Source organism: Lissotriton vulgaris, chromosome 2_1 (genome assembly GCF_964263255.1).
Source record: "Lissotriton vulgaris chromosome 2_1, aLisVul1.2, whole genome shotgun sequence".
In the NCBI taxonomy this organism is placed as follows: Eukaryota; Metazoa; Chordata; class Amphibia; order Caudata; family Salamandridae; genus Lissotriton; species Lissotriton vulgaris.
Genome location: NC_141687.1, coordinates 312,974,938 through 312,996,623, shown reverse-complemented (window position 1 = coordinate 312,996,623; position 21,686 = coordinate 312,974,938). Strand labels below are relative to the sequence as shown.

The 21,686-nt window shown below is 41.4% G+C and overlaps 1 protein-coding gene across 1 annotated transcript in view; it reads left to right on the top strand.

Annotated features, from left to right (window-relative positions):
* The first annotated feature begins 638 nt into the window (after window positions 1-638).
* The window catches only part of LOC147730245 (multidrug and toxin extrusion protein 1-like), a 673,781-nt gene continuing 652,733 nt past the window's right edge, over window positions 639-21,686 (top strand). The window contains exon 1 of the mRNA XM_086958536.1: window positions 639-839. Within this exon, the coding sequence (XP_086814662.1) occupies window positions 669-839 (171 nt within the window). The 5' untranslated portion in view covers window positions 639-668. The remainder of the gene's footprint in view (window positions 840-21,686) is intronic.

Here is a 21,686-nt window from a genome sequence, read left to right as displayed (position 1 = left end):
ACATAAAAAAACAATTCTGTGATCGGCATGTTACTCGTGCTTTGCAGAAGGCACATTAACCCTCTGTACTACTTTGTGATGTCAAACCTGTGACTAAAACGCAGATCTTTTCATTGGGTACATTAACCACCCGAGTTATCCTGAAAAATTCTGGATACACAAGGAACTCTGCAGCAGTTGTACTTAAACCCATACTATCATTCAAAATGCAGCATCCATGGAGCTGCCTCGCCCGGTGCGGTGGCACGGGTCACACTGCACTAAAGCCAGCACTGGGGGAGACATAGGACTACACTCCAAGACCAGGAACACACCTGCTGCAGCAGCACTTCCAGTAGTTTCCACGATGGATATTATCTTCAATAGGGGCACTCATGCCTTGGGCGAACCTGGTTACCCTGTTTCATATAAAAACGGATCAATTCAAAATGATCAAATACGTGTAACCAACGTGGACTACGACTGTGCTCTCCCACAGTCATCGTGTGATTCACGTCAACTCCATACTCCGCTGCAGGTCGTTATGCAAAAATATGTTTTAGAAAGCAGTGGCAGGGCGTGGCTTGGCAAACATCCGTGTGCATTAAGCTCTTGTGGTTTTTGATGGTCGCTTTTGCTTATGTTCAGTGGGAGAGGTGGATGCGGAATCTCTTGACTGAAGTTTCTCGATGGACCGCTTGGCCAGTGATGGAAACTGTGATATCAAAAAGATATGCCCAGTGCCACCTTTGGAGCACCCCGTGTGCTGGTGCAGGGCTTGTGCAGGATGGTTGCGTTGGTGCATCCACGTCGGCTCCCTGGACAAAGTCATATCGCTCATGAACCTGGCCGTGCCGCTGGTAAGGACGAGTGCCAACCATCTTATATCACATGTTAAGGAATGGATGAATGAATGAGTGGCATCGTAGAGCCCTGCGCAAAAAGTGTGCCTTATATTTGTGGTTCCTGGGCTGTATAAGGCCTGCTTTTCTCTAAGAAGCAACTTATTTGAGGATTGTATCCCATGATTTGATTGGATAAGCTTACAGAACCCCCAGGGGCATGGTGCTTTATTTGCTGCTCATGCTTTTGGTGCCCGACTATCTGCATTTGTAGGTGCTTTGTAGGGTTTTGAATGTGAATGAGATACAGAAGGTGAGTGGGGTAACTGGGCCAAGGAGATGGAATCTAGTTTGCATTCGATGTTTGGACCACTTGAGCCCTGATTATCAGCCGGAGGTAAAATTCAAATTACTGTGGACACAGAAGTCCCCAGTGTTCTGCCCTGAAAAGGCCTGGCAAAATTGCCAAACTTGTGGAATTCAGTGTGCTAAATATCGATTACACTTTTTGTATCTCATCCCTGAAATTGGACATTTCTCCCACACAAGGCAAACACCTCACCTGGGGCTAATGGTATTTACCACGTGTGTTACAGACCTCACTTATTCTCCACAACTTAGAATCTGAGCCTTGGAGGTAGGTGATTTGGTGCTTTGACATATGAGGGTGATTGAACTGTAGTAGTTGGCACAGTAGTTCAAGGCAGTCTCCAGCACCTCTCATTGGCCCACTGGGCAAGTGAAGGGCAGGATGCTTTGCAGTATGTACTGATAACCGAGAACCGTGCTGATCAAAGAGGGCAAGCCATTCTTTTGACTTGAAGGTTTCTTTCATACTTCCTCCATGGTGCTAGAGATGATGGACTAACCTACAATAGGGAGGCAAACGATGCACCTGGGGACACATTTATTAACATTTGACGTAGCAGCAAGGAAGCAAGACAACTTGCTGTGCTGCCTCAACTGGAGAGAGCAGGTTTGTGCCACGTCCACCAAGATATGCACCATTCCTGCTCTCTCTCTCTGCACTGGGGTATTAGGGGCTGCCGAGTGCCAACAAAGAGAAAGACATCACATGTAAGTTACATCACTGCGGAGATAATCAGTGACCTCACTGAAGGTTCTCCATGTCCCTACATGCCAGAATGAATTCCGCTCAATTTTTTGTCATTACTAGAAGGTGCTGGGAGTAAAGACAGCCCCCATCCTAGCCCTGGGTTGAGTGTATTGTATTGCATCGTAGGCACCCGCTGCAGGGCGCACAGCTTCCAGGTTACAACATGAGAGAGTGCTCACTAAGAAGAGTTGTATTTGTTGTGAACGAATCTATGACATAATATCGACAGACAGAATATCTCCATACAAAAATATCGACACAAAAATATCGAAATCAAAAATATCGAAGTTATATCTACATGATGGTAAGTACAAAAATATCGAAAAAATAATATCGTAGTACAAAAATATCGAAATTAAAAATATTGTTTTTTAAATGTGTTAATAATAATTTAAAATTAATTTAAAAATACATATAATTGTACAAATATTAAATAAAAACATTAAAACATATTTAAAAAATTAAAACGAATACATATAAATTTAAAATAAATTTAAAATTCTACATATACATTTATAAATATACTTACTCTACATATTACAACAGTAGAAAAAGCATTGGATAGCGTAGGGGTTTAAATTACTATTCCCACTCCAGAGAGTGCAACAGTAGGGAAAGCGTTGGATAGCGTAGGGGTTTAAATTCCTATTCCCACTCCAGAGGGTGCAACAGTAGGGAAAGCGTTGGATAGCGTAGGGGTTTAAATTACTATTCCCACTCCAGAGGGTGCAACAGTAGGGAAAGCATTGGATAGCGTAGGGGTAAAAATTACTATTCCCACTCCAGAGGGTGCAACAGTAAGGAAAGCGTTGGATAGCGTAGGGGTAAAAATTACTATTCCCACTCCAGAGAGTGCAACAGTAGGGAAAGCGTTGGATAGCGTAGGGGTTTAAATTACTATTCCCACTCCAGAGGGTGCAACAGTAGGGAAAACGTTGGATAGCGTAGGGGTTTAAATTACTATTCCCACTCCAGAGGGTGCAACAGTAGGGAAAGCGTTGGATAGCGTAGGGGTAAAAATTACTATTCCCACTCCAGAGGGTGCAACAGTAGGGAAAGCGTTGGATAGCATCGGGGTAAAATTACTATTCCCACTCCAGAGGGTGCAACAGTAGGGAAAGCATTGGATAGCGTAGGGGTAAAAATTACTATTCCCACTGCAGAGAGTGCAACAGTTGGGAAAGTGTTGGATAGCGTTGGGGTTAAAATTACTATTCCCACTCCAGAGGGTGCAACAGTAGAGAAAGCGTTGGATAGCGTAGGGGTAAAAATTATTATTCCCACTCCAGAGGGTGCAACAGTAGGGAAACCGTTGAATAGCGTAGGGGTAAAATGTACTGTTCCCACTCCAGAGGGTGCAACAGTAGGGAAAGCGTTGGATAGCGTAGGGGTAGAAATGACTACTCCCACTCCAGAGGGTGCAACAGTAGGGAAAGCGTTGGATTGCGTAGGGTTTAAATTACTTCCCACACTACTCCCCCTGTAACACACAACACACTAAACATTAAAAAAAACACAATTAATAAAAGTTTCAATGAATCATTTAATAACAATAAATATTATTAAATTGATGTAAGTATAAATGAACTAATTAACACTTATTAATTACCAATTAATTATCAATAAATACCAATAAATAAATACAATCTCTTTAATTAATTACATGTAATTATATAACACCCTATTCCCCTATAAACACACAACCCACTACACATAAATAAATCACATCATTGAATCACTTAATAATTATTAATTACCAATTAATTATTAATTAACAATAACAAAAAATTATAAATTAAAAATATTAACACTTTAACTCTAATTAATATAATTTACTACTTAATATTATTTCATTACAAATTAATTATGAATTAACAACACTAAATTAAATATATTAGCACAATAAACCTAATTAATGTAATTAACTAATTATTATTAAATAATTACCAATTAATTATTAATTAACAATAACAATAAATTAAATATCTTAGCACATTAAATCTAATTAATGTAATTAACTAATTAGTTAGATATATTTACAAATATATATTAATTAATTAATTATTATTAAATTACTCCCCACCCTATTCCCCTATAAACCCACAACCCGCTCTAATACTAAAACGCAAAATTAAACAAAATTACTAATTTTCAAACATACATTTCGAAACATATTTAGCAAACATATAAACAACATAATAAAATACATAACACTAAACAACAAAATGTCGATATTACTAACATACATACCTTAATATCGATATTCTGTCTATCGATATTATGTCACATCGATATACTATACCATCGATAATAAAACATCGATATTATTGTATATCGATATTTTAATTTCGATATTTTGTCTGACTACCGTTGTGAACATATGTGGAAATCGAGTTGGTGTGCGTGAGTGACAAGACATGTACTGTTAGCTGGGGTGCAGTGTCTGTTAGTGTGATGGAGGAGAGGCTTTGATTGATAAGGACACAAATTATAACTGTAATTAGGACCAACACATTTAGGCAACTACAGATGCAAGGGTGCCAAAGCCTAAGTAAATGAGTTCTATATGTGCAACACAAACTTCAAAGACCTTGTATGTAACACATCCCACAAGCTATCTGCTGTTGTGAATTCTATCGCTTTCAGTTGAATATCTCTCACCCTCATTGAGAGAAGGGCACTGATTGATTAGTAAAATAATAAGTGGCAGCGCCTAGGCCAGGAGGCCACTGCAGCTTGCACCAACCATTGCCCCGTCATCGCTGCCAATGGCGGTACCAAACCAACTATTAACCATCTCTCTCGCCTTACGACACTTAGATTATTCCAGGTCCCCAAAGATAAAGGAAGGGTTGGGGAGGTAGGTATTAGTATTTTGTAATGTATATTGTATTCATAAACAACTGTTGTTCTGCTCATCGCTAAATTAGATGAGCAGCACCACCATGTGGCAGAGTGTCATACGTACATTGATGACTATTAAGTGCCAGTGCCAGCACCAGAAACCAAATAAGTGCCAATGCCAGAACCGGAAACCACCGGATCCAATTAAGCACTGAGCAGCGGAATGAATTGCAAGTTTGCTTTGTTTTCAAGCTTCAATCATAGAGTTTAGCCTAATTCAAAATGTAGCAGACTGTTTTGTAAAGGGAAATAATTGTACAAAGGAAAGCAATTCTAAGAGTAAATGGCCTTGGTGGAGTGGAATGGAGGTAAATTGCTTACTGTGGAACATAGAGACCGCAGTTCTAATCGTGGCTTCACTATTTAACTATGTGAATGCAGATACATATCTACACATGTGGCTCTTTTCCCTCGGGTATCAATTAGCAGAGTGTGCACAGTCAGTGTGAGCATCAGCGCTAAGCACTGTGTTCAAAACCCTCTGCACGCGCCTCCTTTCCATTCGGCTTTGATGTTGCACTTTACAGGTGTGTTCACTGAGAAATGCGCGCTTCACCGAGTTTGGGATAGTCACTGTAGCTAAAGTGAAGTTCAGATTTCCCTAGTGAAAGGAGTTTACAATTTACTCATAACTTTGACTCTGTTCGACAAAACTGCTCAGCACAGAACTTGGCAAAAACGTGCCCCCTCCAGCTCAGGTTATTTTTATCAACTTTCTTTCAGAATGATCAAGAACTAATAAAGGTATTGAGGGTGATCTAAAAATATAGAGGCAGATTTACAAGAAAGTGACTCAGGGCGTGCTGCAAGACATTTGGCTATTCCGCACTTTCATAGCACAGGGATGCAACATATTTACTACAATATGTTGCATCTCTGTGCTTTCCCCTGCCCCGGCGCACAAACTGCTGCCATGCGCTGGCGCAGGCACTCTTGCACCATGGTGCAAGGGTGTCTCGTGTGGAGATTGTTTTTGTTTAGTAAGGGTTCCCTTCCTGCACAAAAACAATCTGAAATGCTTTTTTTCAACTTCTATGCGTGCTGCATTAGCACACATAGAAGTTGAAAAACATAATAGTTTCAAATACTGAACAAAAACAACCCCACGATGCAGGCATCTTTGCACCATGGTGCAAGGGTGCCTGCGCCGGCAAGTGGCAGCAGTTTGTGTTTTGCAGCCTCTGCTGGAGGTGATTTCCTCTTTCTATGCGTGCTGCAGAATGCAGCACGCATAGAAAGAGGAAAAAAACGAGGAAAAAAGAATAAATTTCTCCTCGTTGCGCCTCTCCTGGGGAGGCGTAGTATTCACACGCATTTCCAGATTTACAATTCTTTGTAAATCTAGAAATGTGTCTGGTTCCATGGAACACCCCTTCCACGCAAAGTGCTGAGTGTAAAGGGGCCATATTTACAAGGACAGGAAAAGTCACGCAGGGTGGCTTTTCCTGTCCTTGTAAATATGGGGCAGAATTATGCGCTGCCGGAGCATCACAAAAAGTGACCCACCGGTGGGGCAAGGTGCTTGTAAATTTGCCCCATAATTTCTAATTGTCCCATAAGAATATCTGCTCTTCCCTATAGCAACATTTGCTGACCTCAATTGCATGACACTTAGCATTAAAGTAAAACTTTGGAAAGTCTAGCCTTTATTGTGTTTGAAGCAAAACCATTCAGTTAATTTGAAAATATTGGCGGGTTAAGGAGGTTTAACCATTTGGGCACTATCTGGCAGCATTACCTTGCCATGAGGGAAACGGCCGATATCCTGCGACACTCCAGCCGTGAGAGGAACGGCCAGCAATTAATACATCCCTGCAGTGAGGGGAACGGCTACAGCGGGACCAGCCGCATCAGAGGGACTACATCCCCCAGCAGACCCGGCACCCCGGCACTCCCGTGACGCTCCTGCTGTGCCCGCAGGCGCTATAACAGAGCAGAGCATCGAGCGGGGCGTGGGGGCATTATCTGGCAGCCTTACCTTGCCGTGAGGGAAACGGCCGATATCCTGCAACACTCCAGCCATGAGGGGAACGGCCAGCAACGAGTACATCTCTGCCGTGAGGGGAACGGCTACAGCGGGACCAGCCGCATCAGAGGGACTACATCCCCCAGCAGCCCCAGCACCCCGGCGCTCCTGTGACGATCCTGCTGCGCCCGCAGGCACTATAAGAGCGCAGAACATCTCCCGCCTCGCAGGACGCGCGCGGGACAAACCGGACGAAGCCCGGACAAAGGGCGGACATTCTGTGACAGTCCGGGACTGAACGAGACTGGTCTGGGCCACGGACTTTAGCTCTTGCGATCCAGATTCACCAAATATCAGTGAGACTACCTTTGTGCCTATTGCTTATTTCTTTTTATAAGGAATTAGTATTATTATATTTAAATTTCTTGTTTGTATAGTTCATATTAATGTGAGCGATTCAAGCTAGCTACGGTGCTTTTAAAATATTGTTTGTTAGGTTTTATCTTGATTTATTATAATGTCTAAATTGAGATCTGCCAAAATCCCCTTAGCGCCCACTACGATGGACAACTACTTGGTTAAAGTAGTTAATAAAATTAACAGCGACCGGCGACTTTCATTAAGCCGGGTAAGCCCCCCGCCTTCACCCTCCATACAGCCTGTCCCCCTAGAAGCCCCTGCGTTAGATAATAGTTGTAATGAAGGATTACAACCAACATTAAATATTGAAACACCTGCTTCTCCAGCACCTAGCCAGGTAGTGTTGGATGATCCCTCTGACACATCACAACACTCCTCCCCAGCACGTAGAGTAGTAAGGGCTTGCAGGAAGTTACCAAACAAGCGGGGGGGTAACAGGAAAACTAAAAGAGCTGGCTCACCACCAAAGAGTTCTGAGGGAGTTATCGGGACCTTGAAGAAGGATGGGATGACTAATCTGAACCCTGATCCATTTCATTTGTTGGCCAGTTTCATTGAAGCAAAACTGGATTTAATGATCAAACCATTAGTGGCCAAATTAGACCAGGTCTCTAAAGAAGTAATTAGATTGGGTGGCATTTTGAATACTCATATTGCCCTGGCTAAAACAAATAAGGTGGCAAAAGTGGGCGACAATATAAATAAGGGTGTAGTTTTACCCTCTGAGGGGGGGGACAAAGGCCATTCAAACAGCCCCAGCCGATCAACCACCCACAGTGAGCCTTATTAACCAATCAACCACAGTAGTGGAGAACAATGAGGGGTGGAATGAAGTAAGGAGAAGACCTTGTGCTAATCTCCCCCCTGATTGCGCTCCCTACGTGGTTGTATTAACTAATGTACCCGAGGTGGATTCCCATTCCACTGAGTTACGGCAAGAAACTCATGACTCATTGAAAAATAAATCAGTATCATGGCTGCACAAAAACTGTGGGTTTCCGATCGCCTATGCGAATGTAATAATATCTACTAGAAGAGTTAGCTGGATAGGTAACTCTAGAATGAAGAGTTGGGGGGACTGTATTATTGTTAATTTTAGGCACCCCCAGCATGCCGCTACAGTTCTGCTCAGAGCGGCTTCCCTACCACTTGCTGAAAACAATGTATGTGTGCGCCCTCTGGGCTATTTCTACAGCCACCTCAGTAATATACCACCCACTTATTCCAACCAGCCCAAACCATTTTTATTGTTTCCTAGGCCTGGTTTTGCTATCCCACTGCAAAACAGTTTTCAAGCCCTAAATAGCTTGGATTCCAATGATTGACTTATCCTGGATAAAACATCCTCCCTGTGTGAGGTTGTTAATACCACAGCATCGGGAGCTACTATAAGCCCTGTGGCCCATATGGAAACTAGTCCGGAAAATTCCAACCAGCTAAAAGATAGTGTGGCGTTGATTTTTGATAATCCAGTGGTAAAGGACAGGTCAAATGTGAGTTTGGTATCGGATGGGGCGAGTACAGTGGGAAGCGGGACTATTATTATTAGCTGGAATGTGGCAGGTTTGAAATCTAAGGGGAACGCTTTGGGTTGGTTGAATATCATTAATAGTTATGACATCCTCTATTTACAGGAGACATGGTGCAGGGAAGATGTCAACTATGAGGGGTTTGTTTCATATAACCTGCCAGCGCAGAGTATTGGGCCAGGCAGAGCCAAAGGTGGTCTAGTGGTCTTAATATCCATCCTCCGTCCGATTACAGTAAAAAGATACATGACAGTGGGAGCACATGCCCAGATCCTCTGGATAACGGAGGGCAAAGATCGTGATATTCTTTTGGTAAACTACTATAATAACATTTTTGATTGTACTAGGGCTGTAGTAGTGGATGATCTGAATAGCAAAGAAAATTTTACTTCAGATGTAAACTCTTCATTTGATTTTATCTGGGTTGGTGATTTTAATATCCCATTGTGTGAACAGACTAATGGAAAAGTTTGTGGGTTTATTGATGATTCTGGTTTGGATGATTTACATTTTGGACACAACCGGTATGGAGAAGCCCTAAACAATCTCATGGGTTGCTATGATCTGGAAATCTTGGGGTACCCTAAAGATGAAAACGGTCAAATCGTTCCCACTTTTAAGAATCAATTTACCAGCTCAGTCATTGACCATGTGATTGTTTCCACCAGTATTGTATCGTACTGTGCCCCCCCCAGGATTGTAGTAACTACTTTAAGTGATCATAACCGTATTATTCTTAACACATCGTTATGGGGCGGTTGTACTGTAAATGTGGGCCCTATGGTCTCTAATGTGGAACCCCACAGACCTAATGGATTCCGCATATGGTGGGTAGGGGAGAAAGCCTCTGAATTATTGCGCTCTATTGTCAGGGATTGACTGGGAGATATTACTCTTATTTTTGATAGTAGCTCTGATTCTAAACTGGTTGGCTTTTAATGATATCAACAACTCTATTGATGCCAAGTTCACTAATCCAAAAGGGGGTCAGCATAGTAATAATCCTGCCTGGTTTGACCACTCATGTACTAGGCTTTTAACTGAACTAAAACATGCCCTTGCCAAAAAGCCTAGGGACACTAACACTGTAACACTATTAAGATGGGAATATAAGTATGCCCTAAAACAGAGGAAGAGCGAACTTCAACAGTCGGCATGGGATTCACTCAACCAGACTGCTGAGTGCTCAAATAGTACTCTATTATGGGCTACTGTGAATTCTCCTTTTCTTAAGGATGAAAATATCCCAGTGTTAACTTCTAATGTCCCGTGTAATGACTGGGTAGCACACTTTTCTAATATCTTTGACTCTAATAGCAATCCGGTCTTTGACCTGAGTAGGTGGGAAGTTCTACCTCTGGCATTACAATTAGCGAGGTGGAACTTGGCATACGGGCGAGCAAGGGGGGGGAAAGCCCAGGGACCAGATGGGGTGCCCATTGATGTTTATAAAGCAAGCAGCGCCGGAAATGTGGAGCCCCCTTCTGGCAATAGTTTTTAATGCAGCAGTATGTATCGAGGCCCCTGAAACATGGGGGGAATCTATTATCATCCCGATACATAAAACGGGCAGTAGGTCGGAGGTGAAAAACTATCGCCCCATCTCTCTTCTTGACTCCTCAGTCAAGATCATGAGCAGAGTCTTGTTAGTGAGGCTTGAGAAATGGGCTGAGGAGGAGGGAATCCTTGCTGATAGTCAGTATGGATTTAGAAAGGGTGGGTGTACACTCGATCAGTGTGTAAATCTTGATTTACTGATCGGGAAGTACACCGAAGCAAAAACTGGATCCATCTATCCGTGCTTCGCCGACCTAAGTAGTGCCTTTGATATGGTTGACCATACTATTTTATGGAAGACCCTGCAGCAGTTAGGAGCACCCGAGGGCATAATTTATTTCCTGGCTAGGTTGTATGGGAAATTAAAAACCTGTGTTCGTTTCCGTGCCAATGGTAATTGTACCCCTAAATTTGGTGTCAAAAGAGGGATCAGACAGGGTTGTGTTTTGCCACCCCTACTTTTTATTTTATTCATTAATGGAATTGATGAAATTTTAAAAAATGTTAAGGCGGATGCCCCCCAGGTCAATGGAGTTTCTGTGCCGGTGTTACTATATGCCGACGACGCTATTTTACTTTCCAGAACTCTGTTAGGATTACAGCGTCTGATTAATACCTTTTCTAGTTTTATTGTTGACAGAAAATTAATAATTATTAAAGGGAAATTGTTTACCATGACTTGCTAGGCTAAATGCAAAACACTAAATAGCTTTTTTATTGATAAGGAAAAGGTGCATCAGGTGGATACCTTCTGCTACCTTGGCATCCCCTTCTCTAAAGACAGAACGTGGTGTAATGAATTTAAGAACATCAGTATTAAAATGGCAAAAAATGCCCACGGAGTTTTTAGATTTGCTAATAAGGTCGGGGAGTGACGTACCTGTGATATGTTGAAGATCTACCAAGCTAGGTGTGTTTCTATCGCACTCTATGGGGCAGGGGTTTGGGGACATAGACGCGACCATAAGTTGCAGCAGGAGGAAAACTCTTTTTAAAAAGAGCCCCTGTTGCTGCCACATTCTTCCTCAACTGAGTTAATCCACCGGGAACTAGCCACCAATCTCTTGATTGGCCAGTTATCCCTGAGGCGACTTATGATCTGGCGGTCAATTTGGCTTCAGGAGGAAAAATCTTTCACTAGAACTATCATCAAGGGCTGTCTCTCGTTGGACAAATATTGTAATATACCCTGGCTAAAATATGTTATTAGCTGTTTTTCCGAGATTTTTAACATTAATGTTGTGGCCGATCCCGGTGCCCCGTTATTGATTTCTAAATCCGAGTTGAAGACCAAATTTCTGGCCTTTTCTGCAATGAAACAAGCTGTTTGCAATGGATCTTTATCTACTGTAACATTTTACAACAGTTATACTATTGCTGAAGGCTTCCCCATTTATTTAATCTGGGTGACTAGGCCATCACATAAGTCTGTGCTAACCAGACTGAGGTTTGGTATAGCGCATCATTTAGTAGCCCTACCAACTCTTAAGAAACATCCTGTGGGTCCTTGTACGTGCGATGGTGTAACCAAACAAAGCACTATGCACTTTCTCTTGATTTGTAAACTGTATTTGAATTTTCGTACTACCTAGCTAAAGCCCATGTTTCTTAGATATGGTGTACGTACAGTTACACAGGCTATGAGTCTTATTTTTAATCTGCAATTTGTCGATGTATGTTTTTTTACTGCCATGTTTTTAACTAATTCCATTAAGGCCAGGAAAAGTATGTGTTTTTAAATTATTCTGTCTGTTACATTTTGGTAGTCTTTTTTTTTAAAAAAATGGCAGTATTTATTTTATAATGTATATGCTTTGTGCGTTTATGGTCATTTTGTATGCACTGAATAAAGCTTCATGACTTGACTTGACACTTAGCATTAAAGTAAAACTTTGGAAAGACTAGCCTTTATTGTGTTTGAAGCAAAACCATTCAGTTCATTTGAAAATATTGGAGGGTTAAGGAGGGTTAACCATTTGGGCACTTAGACAGATAATAGAAAATCATAAATCACATTTTGCCTGCAGAATATATAATTTAGGAATATAAGAGTACCTGGGGAGACTCTCCAGACCACTGGGAGGATGAAGGGTTTCAAAGAAGGACAGATCCTCCTATGTAAATAAATTAAAACTATTTTACATTATGTGGATCACAAGTCCTATTGATCTGCATTGGCCTGCATAGCCTAAATGGTGTTTGGAACCATGGGAAATGTGACAAAAAAACGTTTTTATTAAACACTAATATAGTAAGACCTCAGCATGTGAATGGGCACTAAGTGCAGGGACACTAAGGGCAGGGTATGTCCAGGCACAGAGGGGCAGATCTACAAGTTCTGGCGCATCCCTGCATAGTAGCAGGGATGCACCAGTAAAGATGCGATACGTAGGAATACCCTTGCGCCACCATGAATATGTCGCATTTACAATGAGATGCACAGTGGCGCAAGGATAGTCAGATGTGTTGCATCTTATGTCGTAAGGGCAGCTCATTGCTGGAGTCCTGTCGCAAGTGCAATGCCACTCCAGCAATGCTTAGGGGCACCCTATACCTAAAATACCTAAAATGCTGCATCTCGCTTTACATCTGCTTCAAGCAGGCGTAAGGATTTGACGCAGCGGGAACGTAGAATTAACTCAGTGAAATCTTGTAAATTTCACTGCGCCACTTTTACGTGGATTCCTTGCGACAGAACGCCCACCCTGCATACATTATACCTTACGCAGGTATAATGTAGCGCAGGGCTTTACAATGTGATGCATCTCACTAGATGTGTCACTTTGTAAATCTGTCGTGTAGTGGCGCTTTGTTTAGATGCTGCTGTGCCACAGAAGAGACGCAACAGTGTTGTAAACATGTCGCAAGGAGCTTTAAATCTGCCCCAGAGTTTCTAGGATTATAAGTGCATGGATTCTGGCATGATGAAGCTTGTGGCCATTATCTGTTTATAAAACTTAAAGACCACAGTCTTGAGGGTAGAGGCTGATCAAATCCGCACAAAACAAATGAATACTGTGTCTGATTATTAGATAGTGCACAAAACCAGGGAGTACTCCCCTCTATACTCCCTAAAAGATGTCGGAATAAGTCCTTCACAAACACTCAGTGCAATGAGTTTCAGCACTATATACATTAATATTAACGTGGCATATCAGTATTCAACAACAATAGCGCGTAAAGAAAACTTCCAGTTCCAGGGTGTATGTTTCTTAGTGAAATTTTCTTCTTTATTTTTCGCAAGATTTTCTTTACATTCCACATATCATAGCCTCATAGCCAACACGTTTCATCTCCAAAGAGACTTCTTCAGGGCTATTGGAAAAATACACATAAATATAATTTTTTATTTAAAAAAAAAATATTAGCCTAGACTCATCAAAGAATGAGACATACATATATTGCTAAAAACTTAATAAAAACTTAAATTTTCAAAAACATATATACAGTTATTACTTTCGACTTTAGCATATTCACATTATTCATAGAATGCACAACGATCAAGAGACTTTGTTTTATAAGAAACAGTCATGAAATCAATATTTGTCTGTAAACATATTCCCATAGTCGTGATTTGTGATTCAGATAGCTAGTATTAATTATTAAAGTACAGTGACATTATTAAAGTGACACATAGCAAAAACGGAAAGAGAGACCCCTTATCATTGTTTGTGTAATAATATTAAACACCCCATACCTTAAACGTATGGCATACAACTTGTTCCTTAAAAGATCGTGAGATTCAGATCCAGTGGTCATGGTATATTTATGAATCACACAGTTCTCTACAAAAAATAAATAAATATGGGAAATATAAAACAAAATATCCATTCCCATTGTGTGTATTACAAATGTATCTATCTATCTATCTACCTATCTATCTATATATATATATATATATATATATATATATATATATATATATATATATATATATATATATATATATATATATATATCTATCTATATATATATGTATATATATATATATCTATCTATCTATCTATCTATCTATCTATCTATATATATATATATATATATATATATATATATATATATATATATATATATATATATATATATATATATATATATATATATATATGTTTTGGCATACCACTAGATTTTCTCTATTTAGTTTATATTTGAGACATTTTATCTGCTCATGCCATATTTAACACAATTCTTGAATCTGAAACCTGTCTCTAATTCAAAGAAGTAATACCTATATGATGCTCTTATCCCCAACACAGTATTCAGAAATGATTACCCTAGTAAAAAGCAGAAAACCATGGAAATTAATGCCAGATGGAATATATTATGTGTCAGAATAGTTAAAGTCACCAAGGTCCCGCACAACACGACAAGCTTATTACAGTCTCAACGATGACTGTTTATACAGTAACAAAAAGCCCTCAAATAGAGCCAAGCTTGTTCAGTGTATTCATAATTAAGTGCTATAAAATGCATTCAAATGAGAACCGAACGAAATGCATGAATACCTACCGACTTTAGAATGCATCCGTCTTAATATTACCTAAAGCTAAATATATATATATGTGAGCCCACTGTGCAAAAACACAAAGGTGATTAGAAAAATAAAAATAAAAAAGTGTAATGAATTACTGTAACTACAGGAAAACAGGCTAAATATGCCCATTTCATATCGAGATTGGTACTACAGCGGCGGCCTTCTTAGTAAAGATGTAAAATAAATAAGTGGACCAATGACCACAGTCAATTTGAAAAGACAACATGTCATGGTCCATGGATTTACATGAAAAGCAAACATATGGCTATACCCAAGTGTCATTTCGCTTACCAAAAACAGTTCAAGTATTTTTTCAAATTTGTAGCGCAATTGTATTAACCGCATGACTTTGGTTTTCCGCGTAGATATTCTTTTGTTTGTACCAAGTTCTTTTTATCCTTTCGGTGCCTTAATTCATGACGAATGTATAATTATTGTGCTGTATTCTTTTATGGTTTATTTTAACCGAAATAAAGATTTGATGATGATGCCTACTGCCTGATGTCATTTATGCCTACAGTTATTGCCTCAAGGTGATACCTAATGCCTAATGTGTTTATGCTAATGAGGTTTGGCCTAATGCATTTATTTCTAACAGCAAATTGACCAAGTTCCCTATGGCAATGTTTTTTAACGTAAACGTGGACTAATTTTTTGTATAAACAAACTTCTCCCCTATATATTATGGGTAGCAAGTCACACATTTCTCTTACCTATTAGATAAGAAAGTCTTCCTCCCAAACACAAAAGACAGTCTTGCTGAATGCTCACAAGAAACCGGAGCTGATAATCTCAAAGTATATTCAGCTCTCAGCACTCACAAGTGACACGTGAAAAATGTGAAAAGGAGAAATGACCCCTCACGGGCGAACCACCATCGGGATACCTGGCAGGTACTCACCAGGAAAGCCCATTGTTATCATCATTGGCGGTCATAACTCCAAAAATAAATGAATGTGTCCAAACTAAAACGTGCAGTGAAAAAGGTGTAAAGTATCAAAAAAGTGGTAAAAATGATAGGTAACACGCTACTGCTCCTTTTATTCCTTTCCTAACTTCGTGGAACCTATCACATTAAAAAGTAAGGCTGGTAGCTACACATGCCTACCATTACCTATACACCAACATGTTTCATTGCCCACAACACTTTAGGCAATTTCTTCAGGGCCAAATGTTTTTGCCACTGCCTCGAAGTATGACACACCATTCATGTAGACCTTATTCAGCCACGGCGTCTCCTACCGTCTGCCAGGTCCAATTGAAAAACAGGTAACCCCTTGTGTGAGTCTGCCTTTCAAAGACGGTTCCGTCACTATCTGAACCCGTCGGAGCTGTTCGAAGCGTATTGTCTCCGCCTAATGCATGTATGACTAATGTCATGCTATATTTTAGGATGGTGTCTAATGCTAATGGGACAATGCTGAGGTCATTATGGTCCCAGTAGTTACTGGTTGTGTTTTACATTTGCTACGTGTGCTTTGTGATGGTTCTGACAGTAGCCCGATTGGCCCTGTCCTGTATATAATCCCCTGTGAATATTGCCCAGTGCCAGTTGGCACAGTATATATGTGTGGTTATGATCTAATGTGTTTATGATAATACAAAGGCTATTTTTGATATAACCTTGTGTGGAGTTTCTTTTGTAGTGGGCCTAGTGGGTTGCTGCTATGTACGTGTGTTGCGCAAATGCTTTACACATTGCCTCAGGGATGAGCCTGACTGCTTGCGCCAAGCTACCAAGAGGGTGAGCAGGGGTTATCTTCAGCGTGTAACTCCCTTGCCCTGACTAAAGTGATGGTGTCTGCCTGGCTTAGGTGCATGCCCTAGCCAACCAGAAATTCCATTTCTAACAGAGTGTCAGTGGTGGAAAGAGGGGTACAGAGCAGGTCCTGGATATCAGAACTGTGCGCCGTATGTTGACATTACATGCAAGCAGGGAAAGTGGATGGAGAAGTATGGGTGCAGCGCAGCACTTCTGCAATGTCTCCAAACTTCACTAGCACCAAGCTCAACTGCCATGCTGAATCCTCAACCTAGTGCTTATTGCTTATTGTGACCCTGAACCAACAGGAAGTGGAAAGTCCTTCACTACAGCTCCCAATATTCTCTACCAGACACAAGTCCTCCTAGTCGCCCTCAATAGCCCTTTTTTTTAAATTTGACAAGGAAAGTATTGGAAACAAACTAGGAATATACCATCTGGTGGTAAGCAATACTCAGTTTGTCTGCTGCAGATCCCGCCTGCAGGCAGCCAGACAGCAGGATATATATGTATCTATATATATCTATATATCTATCTATATATATATATATATATATATATATATATATATATATATATATATATATATATATACATATATATCCTATATATATATATATATATATATATTACCTACTGGCGATAGCCAGTAGGTATATATAGTTAGGATTTTTTTCCTATGGGATTTTTGAAAATTCTATGTCGAATAACTTTGGCGTTTGAGGACAGAATTGGCTGAAATTTTCAGGAAAATGGAACATTTTGTTTCTGAGCAGCCCCTGAAAATTTGGGGGGGTTTCGTCAAGGGGAGGCCGAGAAAAAAGGGGGGTCCCAAAACGTGTTTTTCCCATGCAATTTTCCATAGGGCGGTTGGCCTCACTTTTAGCCTGAACGGCTGAATGGATTTACACCAAACTTGGCAAAATTGTAGGGACTGGTAGCCCGATGTGCCTTTGCTATGTCTCAAGATATAGGATCCAGTGGTTTTTACGAAAATTAACTTTGAAAAATATATATTGGGCTACATTGGGCTATATATATGTTGGAGCCCAAATGTAGCCCAATGTAGCCCAATGTAGCCCAATGTAGCCCAAAGATGGCCACCAGAGACAAAAAAAACAAATGTAGCCCAAATATCAGCCAGATGTAGCCCAACTATAGCCCAATGACAGAATGTCCCAGAGTGTTCAAAAGAACAACTAGAGTGCTAACAGTCCTACTTATTACAAAGGTATGGCACACCTGAAGCCATCTTGATTGGAATAAAGTGGTAACTCTTAAAACATTTAATTTAAAAAGGAACAAAATGACGGGGTTCATTTTGCCATAGAAAGTATGATTAGCGAATATATGACGAAATCCCGCATACCATCAGTCCGCAAAAAAAATCCCGCATGTACTATTAGGCCGCAAATTAAAATAACGAAAACTTTTAGAACAAATATGCCTTTAGCATACACTAAACAACTAAACTACCCTAAACCCTAAAACACTACCCCCAGCATGACCCTACACTACACAAACAGTACAACACTACCCTAAACCCTAAAACACTACCCCCAGCATGACCCTACACTACACAAATACTACAACACTACCCTAAACCCTAAAACACTACCCCCAGCATGACCCTACACTACGCAAACACTACAACACTACCCAAAACCCTAAAACACTACACCCCAGCATGACCCTACACTACGCAAACACTACAACACTACCCTAAACCCTAAAACACTACCCCCAGCATGACCCTACACTACACAAACACTACAACACAACCCTAAACCCTAAAACACTACCCCCAGCATGGCCCTACACTACGCAAACACTACAACACAACCCTAAACCCTAAAACACTACCCCTAGCATGACCCTACACTACGCAAACACTACAACACTACCCTAAACCCTAAAACACTACCCCCAGCATGGCCCTACACTACGCAAACACTACAACACTACCCAAAACCCTAAAACACTACACCCCAGCATGACCTTACACTACGCAAACACTACAACACTACCCTAAACCCTAAAACACTACCACCAGCATGACCCTACACTACGCAAACACTACAACACTATCCAAAACCCTAAAACACTACACCCCAGCATGACCCTACACTACGCAAACACTACAACACTACCCTAAACCCTAAAACACTACCCCCAGCATGACCCTACACTACGCACACACTACAACACTACCCTAAACCCTAAAACACTACCCCCAGCATGACCCTACACTACGCAAACACTACAACACTACTCTAAACCCTAAAACACTACCCCCAGCATGACCCTACACTACGCAAACACTACAACACTACCCAAAACACTACCCCCAGCATGACCCTACACTACGCAAACACTACAACACTACCCAAAACCCTAAAACACTACCCCCAGCATGACCCTACACTACGCAAACACTACAACACTACCCAAAACCCTAAAACACTACCCCCAGCATGACCCTACACTACGCAAACACTACAACACTACCCAAAACCCTAAAACACTACCCCCAGCATGACCCTACACTACGCAAACACTACAACACTACCCAAAACCCTAAAACACTACACCCCAGCATGACCCTACACTACGCAAACACTACAACACTACCTAAAACCCTAAAACACTACACCCCAGCATGACCCTACACTACGCAAACACTACAACACTACCCAAAACCCTAAAACACTACCCCCAGCATGACCCTACACTACGCAAACACTACAACACTACCCAAAACCCTAAAACACTACCCCCAGCATGACCCTACACTACGCAAACACTACAACACTACCCTAAACCCTAAAACACTACACCCCAGCATGACCCTACACTATGCAAACACTACAACACTACCCAAAACCCTAAAACACTACCCCCAGCATGACCCTACACTAAGCAAACACTACAACACTATCCTAAACCCTAAAACACTACGCCCAGCATGACCCTACACTACGCAAACACTACAACACTACCCTAAACCCTAAAATACTAGCCCCAGCATGACCCTACACTACGCAAACACTACAACACAACCCTAAACCCTAAAACACTACCCCCAGCATGACCCTACACTAAACAACCACCACAACTCTACACTACACTAACACAACACTACACTACACAACACTACACTACACTACACAATCACTAACCCACGAAAAAATTAACACAAACCCACTTACCTCTCTTGTCATCGTGGTTTTCACAACGCAAATGCATTTACCATACATGCCTTTAAAACGTAATTCTTTGTAAAGGCATGCGCGATAAATGCACATGCGTTTTGAAAAAATGCGGGGTAATGGTATGCGAGGTCAATGACCTTGCGGGATAATGGTATGCGGACTGAAAGTCTGCGGGATAAAAAATGCAGGAAAATGGCTGCAAACCTTGATTAGCAGCAGACTTCCCTGGTGAGCACTAGCTTTACTACAGTGATCTAATGAGCAACTAGAGTGCTAACATTCAGAATTTATGGCAAATGTGTGACACATCTGAATGCCTTCTTGATAGAACCAAAGTAAACAAGCATTGAAAATGCAATAGATCCCGCCCTCGTTTAAGTTAAAGCCATTCTGTTTGTAATGAGGTGGCTTTTTAGCTTTGCTTTTATTAGTGTTTTTAAAACTTTCATGTAAATAACATGCATATGTATGCATATATGTATATGTATGCATGCATTTATATTTATATAGATATGCAGATTATATATGTTTATATATGTATATTACCTACTGGCGATAGCCAGTGGGTATATATAGTTAGGATTTTTTCTCTATGGGGTTTCTGAAAATTCTATGTCTAATAACTTTGGCGTTTGTGGACGGAATTGGCTGAAATTTTCTGGGAAATGGCACATTTTGTTTCTGAGCAGCCCCTGAAAATTTGGGGGGGTTTCGCCAAGGGGGGGGCCGAGAAAAAAGGGGGGTCCCAAAACACGTTTTTCCCATTCATTTTTCCATAGGGTGGTTGGACTCACTTTTAGCTCGAACGGCTGAAAAGATTTACATGAAACTTGGCAAAAATGTAGATATGGTTGGCCCGACGTGCCTTTGCTATGTCTCAATATATGTGCTCCAGTGGATTTTGAGAAATGAACGTTTAAAAAAATATATATATCTGTGACAGCGCTCCGGTTAGCGCCCCGGTTCGCGTACCTGACGCGTAACGGAACTTCGCGAAGCTGATTGGCTCTCCGGTGTCTGTCAACATTCTAAACAGTCCGGAGCGGCCGCCATCTTGTCTCTCGGTAGGATCGAGAGACAAGATCTGGTGAGAAACGAAGGGGGAAATGAAGGAAAGGGGGCAAGGTATACCACTCCTGACCCCCTAGGATTGATGAGGGGGATATTAAAGTGCCCCGCGGGGCAAAAAAAATAAAATAATTTTTGTTGCGATTTTACGCCGTAGAGGCGCGTCCCGGTACGTGAACCGGGCAGCTCACCGGGCAGCTAACCGGGCAGCTAACCGGCAGCGTAGCTGTCAACATTGTAAACAGTCCGGAGCGGCCGCCATCTTGTCTCTCGGTAGGTTCGAGAGACAAGATGTGGTGAAAAAAGAAGGGGGGAAATGAAGGAAAGGGGGCAAGGTAAACCCCTCCTGACCCCCTAGGATTGATGAGGGGGATATTAAAGTCCCCCGCAATTTTTCGCGGTAGAGGCGCTTCCCGGTACGCGAACCGGGCAGCTAACCGGCAGCGTAACGGGAGTCCGCCATCTTGTGTTTTTGGAGCGTCCGGTTCGCGTACCGGGTAGCGTCCCGGTAAGCGTAACAAGGGGAAAACCAAGAGAAACAGTAAAAAAAAAAGTAAGGGAATAGATTTCCAGCAAACTTGGCAAAATTGTAGGGACTGTTTGTTTGATGTGCCTTTGCAAGGCCTCAAGATATGTGCACGTGTGGATTTTGTCTAATTAAGGTTAAAAAAAAAAATATATCTGTAAGCGTGCTCCGGCATGCTTACGTTACGGGTTTTGTTTGCGCTGCAGAGCCGATACGTCACGGTTATGCGACGAGTCATGAGGCGTCTCACGTGGCTACGTGATACGTCACGTA